General features: G+C 38.2%; 1 protein-coding gene across 1 annotated transcript; it reads right to left on the bottom strand.

Annotated features, from left to right (window-relative positions):
* Positions 1-82: 82 nt before the first annotated feature.
* Positions 83-13,739, bottom strand: zfr2 (zinc finger RNA binding protein 2). The gene is made up of 19 exons (XM_020924773.2): positions 13,616-13,739; positions 12,827-13,085; positions 12,618-12,732; positions 12,270-12,497; positions 11,773-12,107; positions 11,476-11,664; positions 10,986-11,211; positions 10,743-10,900; positions 10,526-10,645; positions 10,246-10,391; positions 7,117-7,246; positions 6,168-6,373; positions 5,931-6,099; positions 5,029-5,203; positions 1,809-1,897; positions 1,643-1,738; positions 1,449-1,560; positions 1,225-1,322; positions 83-1,144 (listed from the first exon to the last, which is right to left on the bottom strand). Exons 1-19 carry the CDS (start codon positions 13,663-13,665, stop codon positions 977-979), a joined length of 3,069 nt encoding a protein of 1,022 aa, XP_020780432.1. The 5' UTR covers positions 13,666-13,739; the 3' UTR covers positions 83-976.
* Between the last annotated feature and the right edge of the window lie 505 nt (positions 13,740-14,244).

Raw genomic sequence — 14,244 nt, 5'->3', positions numbered from 1 at the left:
CGCTGTTCAGTCATAATGTGTATACCAGAGATATATGGCATACATTATGTTATACATAATGCAAAACAAAACAAACAATTGGTGACACTATGTTAAAAGATTTTATTTTCTCACTTTTAAGCAGCACTACAAAAGTGGGAAACAACGTCTGACAGCAATCACTAATAACAGGTATATTTTATGCTCAAATTATTTATTAAGTTATGTTTCCACACAATAAAATAAAAGGTTACGTTCTAAAACAAACTCAAAATATTACCTGCATGACTTCATTAGATTATAAATATAATAATTTGTGCAGGAGTAAGAGTCTTGTAACCACTTCAGTCTATATTAAGTCTTACGCAAGTACAAGATACCATTTAGCTAATAACTTTGGTAGATAGATGTACATTTTCAAAGGATAGAATTATGGCATTCAGTAACAGTAATAATGCAATTTACCGTAAGTGCTCAGTTTCTTCAGCATGCCACTACTGAAACTTTGTATATAACAAGTTTTTGGAATTTTCTGCAGGAGCTCATGCCTCACGTGAATTTCCGACTATTTTACAAAACAAAAACATTTCTGTTAGAATGAACCATTTTATAACATAGCATTCAACACATCATTGTGCTATTTTTTTTCTTAGTGCAGAGTACTGCTTGTGTGACACTACAGCTCACAGTAATAATTACTGTTATAATAGTGTAGATATACCAGTTAGGTCAACTCATCTTCATATTTTGAAGTTTCTTTTAATTAAAACCTAAGTTGCAGAAGCACACAGAGCACATACTCTCTGAAAATATATAATTACAATATATAGCTTTGTTTTTATTGTGAATAAATTCCTATTTAAGTTCTCCAACTTAAACACCTTATCCTAAATCTATTGTATGTGTGTATTATGTGGTGTTTGAGATAAGTCTGTACTTCACTATGTTTTTGATGCATTTAAGTTGTAAGCCATATAAACTATCAGATCAACAGAGGTCAAGCTGTTTCGTCCTTCTTGTCTTTTTTGCCTTCACCCTCTCCTTCGCCTGTGTCACTGGCATCCCGTCTGCGTTTGCGATTGCGAGCACTGGCTTTTGAAGCTGGTAGAGACTCCATCCCCAAAACTTTATGTATCTGACGGAAAGCAAGGAGCCGCAGGGCATGCTGGAGGGGACAAAAATAAAGTCAAATTTACCAACACAAACAATACATTTAGGTTATGTTCAGCTGATAGGTCCTTTAACCTGTGCACTTGCAGTTATATCTTCTCTTGCTTGAGATGTCACACTCTGTAGAGCATCAGTTTGCTCCTTCTCACAAGGATCCAGAATCCCGGGTCCCTCTGAAAACAGTGGGACCACAGGTTGGTAAAGGCTTAGATGATAAACCATGTGTGTTGTGCATAGTGTATAGTGTATAGCATATACTGTAGAGTATGTATAGTATATACTGTAGTAGCATTCCCGACCTGGGAGCAGGATACCAGTTGAGATGGACTCCAAGACCCTGCGCATGGCCTCACCGGGACTGAGTGGCCCTGCAGCACTGCTGATGACCTTCTCAACCAACAGCTCCATCGCCTGAAAAAAACAAACAAAAAACAGATTTTTTTATGTTGACTTTAAGGAATATAGGTTAAACCTTCATTAAACACTAAATTACCCAGTCAGGCATTTTCCCCCAGGTCGGCACCCGTTGACATAAATCTCTCAACACACGAATGATGATGACGCAGGACTGTAGCCCATTGGCTCGAGCCTTAAAGATAGGTCCAAATAATTTGGTGAATTTGTTAAACTACAAAAACATTTTGTCAAAGAGGATTTACCTGAAACCATTTTGCATGACGCAGGGCAGCCAAGTAATCCAAACATTTGTTCTTGTTCAAGATATCAGGTGGGTCCTTTTCGTCCACGCCTATGACAGATAATACGCTCATATTACTGGCTTAATTCACTTTACATGAAACAAACCTACAAAACAGAATTTTATCCTTCTTAGCTGAGCTCTATTCTTAACGTTTTTAAATATACATTTTTTCATTAATAGTGTAACGTAAAACAATGCACCCAATTAAAATTATTTGTTTACAGAGAAAGAAATTACCAATTTAATTTGGAAGACAACAGAAAGGAAATCCAATGCACTCAGTATGAAGATGTATATACGAAATAAAAAAATATATATTTGAAAAAGTTAAATAAACTGAAGAAAAGACCTAAACTGATAGCAAACTTTGTCTCTTTGTTACTGTGCAGGTCACATGCTACAGTATTAAAGGTACTTAATTCTAAATACACTTTATAAAAAGCAGCAACAACAATCGCTGTGATATGACTTCTCTCCACTAAGTGCTTAGGATTTCCTGTGCTTGATTTGTTGTGGCATTAATTTAGTGCAATGTGATTTTCTTTGTATTACCTTAGCCTGACAGAGCAGATAGAAAGGCAAATAAAACTGTACACATATAAGTACTTTAATATACAGCAGCTGCAAATTGTAAAAAAAAAAACTTGATTAAAAAAAACTTCTAGAGGGTGCCATTTACAGGAATCCATCCACTAATGCAAAGAAATCAACATGCAGACTAAATAATATAATGTACTATAATGTGAAAATGTAAAAAAAAACATTTACAAAAGATCATTTGATACTTTGAGAACATTGAGAAACTAGCCTCTTCTTTTCTTACTAGACAGATGTTTTTGTCCATGGCCAATTATTTAGAACCCAGAGACCAATATTTGAACAAAAATGTTCAATTAAAACTGTATGCATATTTATTAGGCAGCTGGTAGGCCAAAAAAAAAAAAAAAAAACTTAGGCTGATCATCAATATGTTACTTCACAATGAAATGAAACATGGGTCATTTCACATGAACATTAAACTTAACAATTTATGGGCATCTCTAGGTTGATTTCTTTGCATGAACAGATATGCTAATAGCACGGTTTCAAATATATGCCATTTGCAGCCACTGTATGTAGCTTTTGTCTATACAGAGAGTTAGTAAAGAGTTTCAGAATTGTAATAAAATGGTTATACAGTATAATAAAGTCCCTAAATCACAGGATTTCATAGTTTACTCTGCTACAGTGACGGAATAGTTCAGAAGTTGATCCTGGGGGCTTCTTGTTCACTAAAATAGCAGCAACAACAGAGGAGATTAGCTTTCTCACATGGGAAATGCACAACTAAAACAAAGCCACGTATTGAAGGCATACCACTTAGAATCATACATCCACGTTTATCTTGCATTTTAGAGTTGAATCATTAGCAAGTAGCCATAGCAACTCTGTTTCTTGAACAAAGGAAAGGGCTTTCAACTCTGAAAAGGCTCAATAAACATGGGCTTTCTGGTAATTTTATTCTTAGTGGTATGTGTACAAGTGTGGTCTAAGATTAGCCATTGCCTTGCCTAGGTCTGCTGATACAGAATGGGGGGCACTGATCAACAAACCCAAACAAAAGTTCAAATAAAAACAGTGGCCACAGAAAACATTACTATCATGTTTTCAAAATGAAAAAAATTAAATAAACACATTTAAATGCTGACAGTTTTTAAGAGGTGGAGGAGTGTTTGCGACACAATGACCCAAACCACTGTCACTAATGATATGGAACAAATAATGGCATTAATGATGGTTTTATTACTGGGCCTGATCTCCTTTAGCATGATCATTGTGAGGCGGTTAAAGGACACTCCTGCACCTTCATCTTGGAAATGCCTTCATATGAAACAGGGATCATGAGGGAGAGCTCTTCCCCTGCCCTCAAAATCCCTTCACAAAAAGCCAAATAAAACAACAACTGATTTGGGGTATGAGGTACTTTTTGAAAGCACTTTCATCCCGGGGCATTAGGATATAAACTAGGGATGGGCATTCGATGAAATTTTCTTAATCGATCGTCGGAAGAATTAACGATCGATTATCGATTAATCATTAACGTTTTTATATTAAAATGATCATCATTATTATTACTATCTGCACTACTAACCTGCATAAATAAATTCAACTTTACGACATATAAACCGTAACGACTCTAGAGCCACATCAATCCGTTTGACATTATAATGTGTTTAATTCAGTTTTGCGCAACTCTCACAGAAACGAAACTTAAAACCGCATCGCTAATTTGCATAAACTCAGCGAAGATAAAAATACAGCTCTTGTGCGCTGATGCGGTCAATTTCTGTCGGATTAAAAGACATGACTCAGTGGAATACAGGTTAGTGTGACCAGATTTGCGTTTGTCAAAACCAGGACACTGTACGGGGCGTGGGAGGTGGGTCCTCGTCATCGACCTTGCGCGACTCTCACCTGGTAAAGCTTTTTCCCACTGGACACCGAAGCATATGTGCTGCTTTATACACTGTGCACATGGACTCACACTTGTACCGAACGCAACGGAAAGCGTGGAATTTCTTGTACAAATCATCGTGAAATACGCATTTGTGCTTCGGTACGCTGCAGACTGACCGAATGTTTGTGTTTGCTCGCTCCTTCTGAGTGCAGAGACACACATGTACGGACCCTATTTGGTCACGCTACGCACAGCAACCTACATTCGGTTTGTCGATTAAAATTAACGTAATCGATGAAATTCTTAATGATCAATTATCGATTAATTGATAAATCATGCCCATCCCTAATATAAACATAGCTTCATTTTGTCTATGATAAATTCCCAGAGGCTTTTCTGAGCATGTGTTCATAAGAAACACACACCCTAGTGGCACAGAAAGGTCGGAGAGCCCGGCTTTTGATTCCCATGTTGTGGAATAAAAGAAAGAATTCTGAGGTTGTGTAACTACAAAAATGGGGGAAAAGAAAAGTAAATGGGCCTTTTTTATCTTAAACGTTGAAGGGAAACAGGAGAAGAATCATTTTTCCTGTTTTTCAGGCTTAGTGTCATTTCTAACCCTGTTATGTTTGTCTCTTGGAGCCTAACAGTAAAAAGAACTTGGGGTCATGTTGAATAGTGTATTTAGTTACAGTGCACTAACATTTTGTTGTATGGTACTGAAAGCTTTGGCTTCTCTAACCTTTCTCGGCCGCTTTTCCTCCTGCCTGCTTGTCCTTCTCAGAAGCAGGGTCCTCTCTCATCAGCGGTGAGGTAAGACAAATGGTCACCTGCATTTTGGGCTCCTTGCTTGAAAAAATGATGATGTTCGCCTCCTCGGGGTGAGCCTGCACCTCATACTGATCTTCAGAAAATGTCTGCCAGTTAAAAGGACACTTGGAATTATTCACTACAGAGGAGAAGAGGTGTCGGGACACATGTTGGCAACAATTTGCAGTTTTTTATCAATTCATATTCATCTGTGCATATAAAAATTAATGGTGTATTTGTTTAATTCTACTTCAGAAGGATCTTGTCTCACTCTGTAGGATTCAGGTGTCGTAACAGGCAGTAAATCTAAAGATCAGTGAAAAGCATTTCTCCTCAAAAACTTCAAACTGAATCGTGAAGGAGGAATAGTTAGAGCATGACACATTACAACCTCTGGATCTACTGATGTCTGGAGTCAAATGTCTTCACAGCCTTAAATACACACCAAACATAATCTGCATGCTGAAAGTTAAAGTTTGATTATTACTTAAAATAAAATGGAAAATATGCAATTAAAATACTGTGCACTGAAATATGAATAAAAATGGCAATGGTGCTAAGAATTATGGCAGTAACATTCACATTCAAATTAAATAGGTGTTTAAATGGTCAATTATCAAATCACAAAGGCTGGAATGTAATGAAATATAATGAAACACCATTTCAGTTTTTGTGAGGTCTAATTGGATTTGTGAGTTTTCAAGGAAAAATTTGATGTATTAAAAAATCATCCCCAATAATAATAGTAATACATACATGTTCAGTGCAGTAAAACTTTATAATTTCTGTGATTTCATTATTTTCTCCAACCCTATTATCACTTGACACTCTTACCGCTAACTCCTTTGGCAGCTGTTTAGCAATGTTCTTCAGTAAGGAGATCGTGGGTTTTTTTGCAGTCAGCAATATGAGCTCCACGTTTCGGTCTCCTCTGAGCAGTAGGCCCTTGGCTAGGATGCCAACCCTCATCACACCTTTTAGGAGGCGTCCTAAGTTTTCAGTGCTGTAAAAGCAAACAATACTAAGCCAACAGAAACAGAACTTCCTCACATATACTTGAAAATAGCATACCCTTTGTCATCCCCCTCTTCAGTATCAGCCGTGGTGACTGCAATGGGGTCCTTTTCCAGCAGTGAGTCTGACACCAGCTTTAGGGCCCTCTCAGAGTGGGACACAATCTTTTGAACTGCCTGAAGCTCTTCCTCCACTGGGTAAATGGTGGAATGTTTAGCCATGATGTGGCGGTCATCAGGGGAGTCTGGTCGGCGAACACATGTCTGAGAAAACACACAGAAATTTAGACAATACATTGTATTGTGGGTGACAATGCAAACATCCAAGTATAACAAAATTAGGACTGGGCATGTTAATGCATTTAAGTATAATTAATTGCAATTATTTATTTTGATGTGAGTTTACGCAGGTCACATTAGGGCTGTCGCAGTTAGGGAATCTCTCCTACGGTGTGGTATAGCGGCTCAACAGCACGGAATGTAATGATATCACACTCCCTCCCCCACCCCCCGGAGTTATAATATTTCCAGTGGCACTGAAACAGACAGAGCAAGTGTCCGCAAAGCGCGATCGGGCGAGGGCCGAGGTCTTGGGTTAGTCCTGGGTTAGTCCTGGGTTAGTCCTGGGTTAGTCCTGGGTTAGTCCTGGGTTAGTCCTGGGTTATCACAGGCACGGGTGGTAACGGGTGGAATATTAACGATTCTGGGTGGGTGCAGGTTTCTAAAAATGGACCTGTGCAAGACTCTGGGTTGAGTCACGTTGGTCACAGACGGTGATCGCGATGGCCCAACATCCACCGCGGTGGGCCTCTTAGTACCATAGTGATTAATTTTTGTGTTTTTTGCAACAGCCCTAGGTCCCATGTATCAGTAAAAAAAACTGGATCAAAGAGCCCCACTCATGATTAATCACAATTTAAAAATGCGACTAAACACAATTTCGAAATTTAAATCGCTGCCCAGCATAAACAAAATGGTTATTATCAGTCAAAACTTTGAAATCTCACCAGCAGGGGAGGCACAGGCATACCAGGCCTGCTCATGAGAGGTGGTGGAGGAGGCATTCTGCGTCTCTGATCTCCCCAGTACATCTGCTCCTCCTCCATCCTCCTCCAGTACATATCCTCTTCATATCGCCTGTGGAACACAACTGTCTGCATTAACATGCCACAACAAAACTAAGAAATAAGGACACTTCACAAGATGAGCTTTATCAAAATATAAACAAGTTCAAAATCGTATTTATCCGGAGGTTGCCATTTTATGACTAGACCTTGTTATTTTGTTACATTATATTTGTTGCCATACCAATCATAGAGTGTATATGGTTAATTCCACGCCAAATCTCCGAATGCCCCTGCCCGACCATCTCAGATTTGACTGAAAAAATTCTAGGAGGTTCACACACATTCCAATAGGAAAAGTCCCAAATTTTATCTCTCAACTCCTTATAGTTTCGTCATTAAAAGATATTTTATCAACTCTGTCCTGACCTGTTTTAAGCAGAGTTGTCTAAAGAGCCACTTTCAGACTGCTGTATCTAAAAAAACTATTTAAGGTAGGTCCTTCAAATTTTCAAGGGTTAAAACTTGGCAAATGTACTTGTAGAATATGGACTTGTACACTTGTGCTTTTGATTTATCACAGATTTCTGGGGGCTTTAATTTGCTCAAAAATTTTACTCTTCAAATTTGAGGGCATCTTTGAAGGACTGTGGAAAGTGCAATTTTAAAGACAGAGGTTTGATATTGAACATACACCTTCCCACACATGCTCTGTATTTTGTATTTTAAAGCTGACCCTCTATGATGAACGCTCTAGAAGATATTAAGTGTTAAAAATGGAAAAAATTAATTTGGTGCCATCTTTACCAGGTTATACCAAAAAAATTATAGCACCCACCAACATAAAATGGTCTGTTCTAGAAAGATGTCTAGAGGTCTAGAAAGCACCACCCACCTGATTTTATTTTTTATTATTTTAGATCAGATTTGTATAAAGGATTTTTTAAAAATATATATTTCATGTGCACAAGAAACAGATACGATTTTAGACAGGAGATATGCTGGGGATGTACATAGGCAGGTGAAGGCAACTCAGTGGGGCTCGCAGGTCCTAATTGTAAAGTGTGCCTGGACGTGAATAGCGTGGTCATTAATGTGTCTCTTGTGTTTCAGTGCATACGGCATTAAATGGAAGTGAATATACACTCTCTGAAGCCTCTTTGTCAGACCACAAGTGCTACACTGTTTTTAACATATCCAAAATTAATGGTGTTAATGGTGTTCTGCCTTATTTTTGCTAAATGAATTTTTGAAAATATGGTGTCCGCATACATGCAGAGCATTCATGGACTATGAAAGTACTTTCAGAAGCTAAGAAAACACTCTGAATATTTGACACACAGCTTAAACTCAACAAAATGCTTTTTCTTAGGCATCCTGTTATAGTGCTAGGAACATCTATTTTAGAAATGATGTGTGATAAAAGGTACCTATGGTACCACACCTTTAAGGTATTCTATGGAAGCCCTGAGCCGCAAGTGTAAAAAAAAAAAATAATAATAATAAATTAAATTAATTAATTATAAATATATATATATATATATATATATATATATATATATATATATATATCTTATCTTATTATTTTGAGATATTATCTCAGTATTTTGAGGTAATAAGTAATTATTTCGAGATATTAAGTGTACAATTTTTATTTTTTTGAGAAAGATCAAAATAACAAGATAAAATCTTGAAATAACGAGATAATATAATAATTATTATTTTATTATTTTTATTTCTTTTTTTACACTTGCGGCTCAGGGCTTCCGTAGACTAGTGCTGGGTACCTCTACAACACATCATTTCTAAAATAGATGTTCCTAGGGAACAGGATGCCAATATACAATTCAGGAGTGTTACACCAAAACATCTGTTGGTTTCCTCAAAGAATTTAAATAATTTACAATAGTTAGAGTAATACAGTAGAGTAATAGAGTAATCAAATCAAGCATTTTGTTGAGTTTAAGCTGTGTGTCAAATATTCAGACTATTTTCTTAGCTTCTGAAAGTGCCTTCATAGTCCATGAATCCTCTGAATGTATGCGGACACCACATTTTCAAAAACTCATTTTGCAAAAATAAGGTACCATCACAAAATCTGGATATGTTAAAAACAGACATCTAGTTTTTCTAAAACATCATTTTATGTTGGTGGGTGCTATAATTTTTTTGGTGTAACCTGGCAAAGATGGCACCAAATTTATTTTTTCCATTTTGAACACTTAATATCTCTATATATACTTTCCACAGTCCTTCAAAGATGCCCTCAAATTTGAAGAGTAAAATTTTCGAGCAAATTCAAGCCCCCAGAAATCTGATAAATCAAAAGTCCTACTTTAAATGTAGTTAATATGATTACTGAGATTCAGGAGGAGGACCACGCCTCAGCCGCCTCTCCTCTCACCAGCGAACCACAACTCACCTTGACCACGCCTCTAATTTCCCAGAAGCTTATATGTAGCAGCCTTTCCCATCATCCTAGTTTGTCTCAGCTAACTCGACCCCATATATAAATGGCCAAAGGTAAAATGCTAGCCACCGCAGTTCAAATAGGAAGTGGGCATGGGCGAGATTCAGCTTTGTCGACTCCCATTCACTTTCCATTGAAAAACTCTGTGTAACTGTTGCTGGCAGACCCATCACTCTGGTCTTAAATGTTGATATTAGCCTGCTCTACATTTCACAATTTTGTCTGTAAATCAAGACATGAACATTAACAACAGACCAATGAGCTGTCCTCTTTCACCAAGATTGTTAGTAACAGATTTGATTGACAGCGTTGCTAAGCACCCACTCCCAGCTAAACAAGTGGTGTGGGCGGGAAAGGACATTATCTTCAATCACCTGGCTCATGACTGGCTCTTTGGTGTGCTTTGATACTTGTGGTTGGAATTCCAAATATGGAACTCTACTCCAAATTCGTCCCTAAAATTATTAGCCTTGATGAATTTCATTTGCCTGAAGGTGAACACTGTGGGTGTAACACTCCCTTAATCCACTTCTTTATACAGTCTAACATACAAACCCATCTTTATCTTTTCAAAACAACAAAAGCCTTTGAGAAACTCTCACCTCATCTCCATATGCCAGCGCTGCTCATCATCCCTCTGACGCTTCAACACAGCCTTTTGTCTTTGTTTTTTTAGCTTGTTCTCCTGGAGCTTTCTGGCCCGGTTACTAGGTTTAATCTCCACTGGGAGCTCAGGATTGACTTTCTTCTAAATGGTGTATGAAAACAAAATAAATGTTTTACAACACACAGTATGTTACAGCAGCAGCAATCACATTTTAAAAAAGCATTCACACTTTAGAGGCTCAGCTATTCTGACAAAACTCGAAGTCTAATTCTTACCTTGTACTGCAACCTGTGCCTTCTTCCCTTCAAATGCATGTCTTTAGCATTAGGGTCATTAAAGCTGCATTCACATAATTTACAATGGAATCTGATTACTTTGCCATCATCATTAAGGACCTGAAAATATTTAAATGTCAATACTTTGTGAAAGTAGTAAAATACTTTATTTTAATTTAAATGTAATTGCATTACTTTTCAGAAGCATATTTCTTACCTCCTCCACATAATTGTGCCCCACTGGCTGGATGTCTCCTTGGCTCCCACCTTTGTCACTGTCCTCATCATCGCTTTGAACTGACTGCATAGGCTCATCCATTTTAGCAGCCATGACCACCTCAGGGACTGCAGGAGAACTAAGAACTGGCTTATTGGCTAGGGTGAGACAGACAGAAGCACTGGGTCTTTTGAAAAGAGGCAATGACGTGACAAAGTTAAAAAGGAAACAAAGCTAACTTACAGATCACTGTTTTTGCTGGGGCTGGTTTCTTTAATGGTATCGATGTTTTTACATTGCACAGAGCTGTCACTTTAGGAGCTCCCGTAGTTGTAGAGGTAGTGGAGACAGAGGCTGAGGCTGGGACAGAGGGTTTCCCCGCTGTTGTAGTTACTGCTGGATTTAAGTTGATCAGCACAGGCTCTGTGGATGGAATAGGTTTCCCCAGCTTGGTGTGAAGTTTAACCACCTGTTTAACAAATGAAAGAAATAACTGAGTTAAAGGTTTGGTACGATTATAGTTAATTCAGATAATTCAAATAATGCAATGTTGGAAGCAATTTCATGAAATTACAGCAGTAGTGGAATGGATGAATTAGGTTGAAATGAAGCAACGAAGTATAATAAACTATTTTTATCTTTATTTAATAACTATAGCTTCTATTTGGATTTTGTTACAGTTTCTGACCAGAATTTTAGATAATAACAATAATTAAATAAATAATACAGGTACCTTTTGGTGTTTTGACCCGCGAATATGGGCTGCATAAGCATCCACTCCAGTACATGAGACATCACATAACTCACAGCGCAGCTGAGTTTGAACACCTCTGGGCCCAGTACTAGCCCCAGTTTGTCCCACTGACTTGAGAGCAGCCTCTTTTTTCTTGTGCTTTTGGCCATCCAAATGCTCTCTGTAAGTCTGATTAAAACAGTTTTTTTAGTATACCATTCCAGGCACTGACGGAATAAACATTTTGAATAAATTCAATGCAGTGATAATAATCTACCATATACTAATAATTTTTACCTGAGGGCCAGCACAGCTTATCTTGCAAATATCACAGTAATGAAGCTGAGGTTGCTTGGGCGGCCCTTTAGGCTTTAACAACTTGTTTTGGTGAAATGATGGCTTTTTATAACTGTTTCCCGCTGGAGTTGCCACCATGTTACTTCCTGAATTGCTCCAAGATGAACTTGTGAGCTGCTTATGAACAGACTGGATGGGCAGTTGGGGTTGTTGAGCCTGGGGAGGTTGCTGAGGAGGAGGCTGGTGCTGGGTGAGAGTGGGTTGTGCAGTCTGAAAATAGGATGGAGTTGAAGTGGAAGTGTACCCAGCAGAATCATAACTGGAGTAACTGATGCCTAAAAGAACAACAGGGAAAACACATGGAGTGATTATCAAATATTACATAGTAAAGTGCATGGAAGGGACTTTCATGCAGCAATGTGTAATTTTCTTGTTAGAAAATTGTAAAGAATATTTTTTATTTAAAAATAAATTATGAATCTGGTGCTTTTACTAACCTGAATAAGATGTGGCTGATGCAGAGGAACTAAAAGAAGAACCTAAGGTGTACGATGAAATTGGAGTCGGGGGCTGCTGGACACTGGTGGATGCTGAATAGATGTTGTAGCTGGTTGACACTGAACTTGCCGGTGCAATTGGTTTCAGAGCAGTTACTTGCCTCTGTGGAGGAGGTGGCTGGCTATACACAGTGGTAGGCACTGGATTGTAAGCACTTTTCACTCCCACTGTAAATAATTAAAACAGAAAAGGGACTTCCATGCAGCAATATGTAATTTTCTTGTTTTATGAATCAATCATCTAATAGTACTTCACATTTAAAATTATTTTCATAAAGCTATACTCACCAGTTTGGTAATAATTTTCTGTGGCGGTCCTTTGTGCTGGGGCATTACTTGTTTGATAATACTGTTTATTTTCATAGGAGGTTGCAGCAGCACTGCGAGCATAACTATAATTGTCCTGTTACAGGTTAAATCCAAGAGAATGTTGTAAACTGAATATAATCCCAAAGCATTGTGGATGAAATTTTTAGTAGAAAGAGAGAAGGACTAACCGTGTCAGGAAACACCTGATACGTTTGTGGTGTGGTGGTGGGTTGTGGGGCAGCAGGGGGGTCTGGTTGCCTGTAGGTGAACTCTGGAGGGGCCTGGTGGCTCTGATAAGCAGGATAAGGAGAAGAGGCAACTGGACGTGCTGCTTGCACTGGTGGTGCAGAGAAGGATGTGGCAGTCACAGCATGAGCTACAGCAGGAGCCTGCTGGACACTGTAACTGGCCGTAGATGGGTGGGAGTATGCTGGTGGAGGCTGGGTGCTAAGGAGATTGACAAAAGGAAAAATCACATCGAAATTAAGTTAATTAAGTATTGTGCATGTACTCTATTATAGCATTGCCCACTGTCCCTGCTGGATGACAGATCCCTTACTGATGCAGTCTCCTCCCACAGCGGACTGTGACAGTGACAGCTGATAAACAGTTTTACTGCATTATTGCATTTTGCCATTCATGATAGATGCATGTTTAGAAAGACAATCCCAGGAGGATCACCCCTATTTTAAAAAGTTGACAGCCATCATCTAACATTATAAAATGTTCATACACTTCGGGAATGTTTTTTCCATCACTCTGTCAGAGGCTGGACCTCACTATATATTGTATACAAAACAGGTTCTATAAATAAAGCTCTGGCCTACTACGACCTCCACTCCTGTTAGCTGGTCAAGCTAACGTTTTGCAGCGTCCAAGCGCCTCACGTTTTAATAAACCACCAGAAGATATATCACACAGATAATTAGCTTGAACTGAGAGGGTACACTGACATACAAATGCATCAGCTGAATTACCTGTACTGACCGGCACCATGTGAAAAGCCGAAGTAATTGCTTGCAGCCATCTTGGCATCTCCAGCAGGCTACAGTGCGGCAGAGGAATTATCGGCTAGCGTCAAGATAGATAGTATTTTACTGCAGATGATACTATTTCCGTTCGGTTTCACGTGGACGAAAATAGTAAAATACATAGAAATAACCAATCTAATGAAGTTTATTCGTGGGTTTTCGACCACAGATATAGTATCTTATCTTCTGTTGGTGTTTAAGTGCTATATAGTCATTTTCGTCACTTTTTATCCCCATTGAAACTGAACCGTTAAATGGGAAACACAGCTTTCTCTTGCTTTGCTTAATACTCTTTAGGGCTAACTAAGCAGCTGAAGACCATGCAGTGTTCATCAACCACAGACTGTATGGCATCTACAAAACTAGATTCCATAGCGGATTTTGAAAGAGCATAATTATTCTGGTGAAATATTCTGAATTAGTTAAAATATTCTGATCGATTGGTTTAATTCAAATTAGTCAGTTTGAGTTTGTATGTCTACATAGACACAAAGTTTTTTGTTTTTTTTTGCTTGCTTGCTGTCCTTTTTTAATAGTTTTATTATTGTTATTAATATGTCTGCATCCAGTAAGTG

This window comes from Boleophthalmus pectinirostris, unplaced genomic scaffold (assembly GCF_026225935.1).
Source record: "Boleophthalmus pectinirostris isolate CB_2022bp ecotype Guang Dong unplaced genomic scaffold, ASM2622593v1 HiC_scaffold_7, whole genome shotgun sequence".
NCBI classification, from domain to species: domain Eukaryota; kingdom Metazoa; phylum Chordata; class Actinopteri; order Gobiiformes; family Gobiidae; genus Boleophthalmus; species Boleophthalmus pectinirostris.
This window is presented reverse-complemented; position numbering and strand designations above follow the sequence as displayed.

What these genes read in the sequence shown, in the direction of transcription:
- zfr2 (XM_020924773.2), bottom strand. Translation starts at nt 13,665, where the DNA reads ATGGCTGCAAGCAATTACTTCGGCTTTTCACATGGTGCCGGTCAGTAC. An exon ending in ATCAGGTGTTTCCTGACACG is followed by an intron (nt 12,733 to 12,826) that starts GTTAGTCCTTCT and finishes AACCTGTAACAG; the next exon opens with GACAATTATAGTTATGCTCG. An exon ending in AGAAAATTATTACCAAACTG is followed by an intron (nt 12,498 to 12,617) that starts GTGAGTATAGCT and finishes AATTATTTACAG; the next exon opens with TGGGAGTGAAAAGTGCTTAC.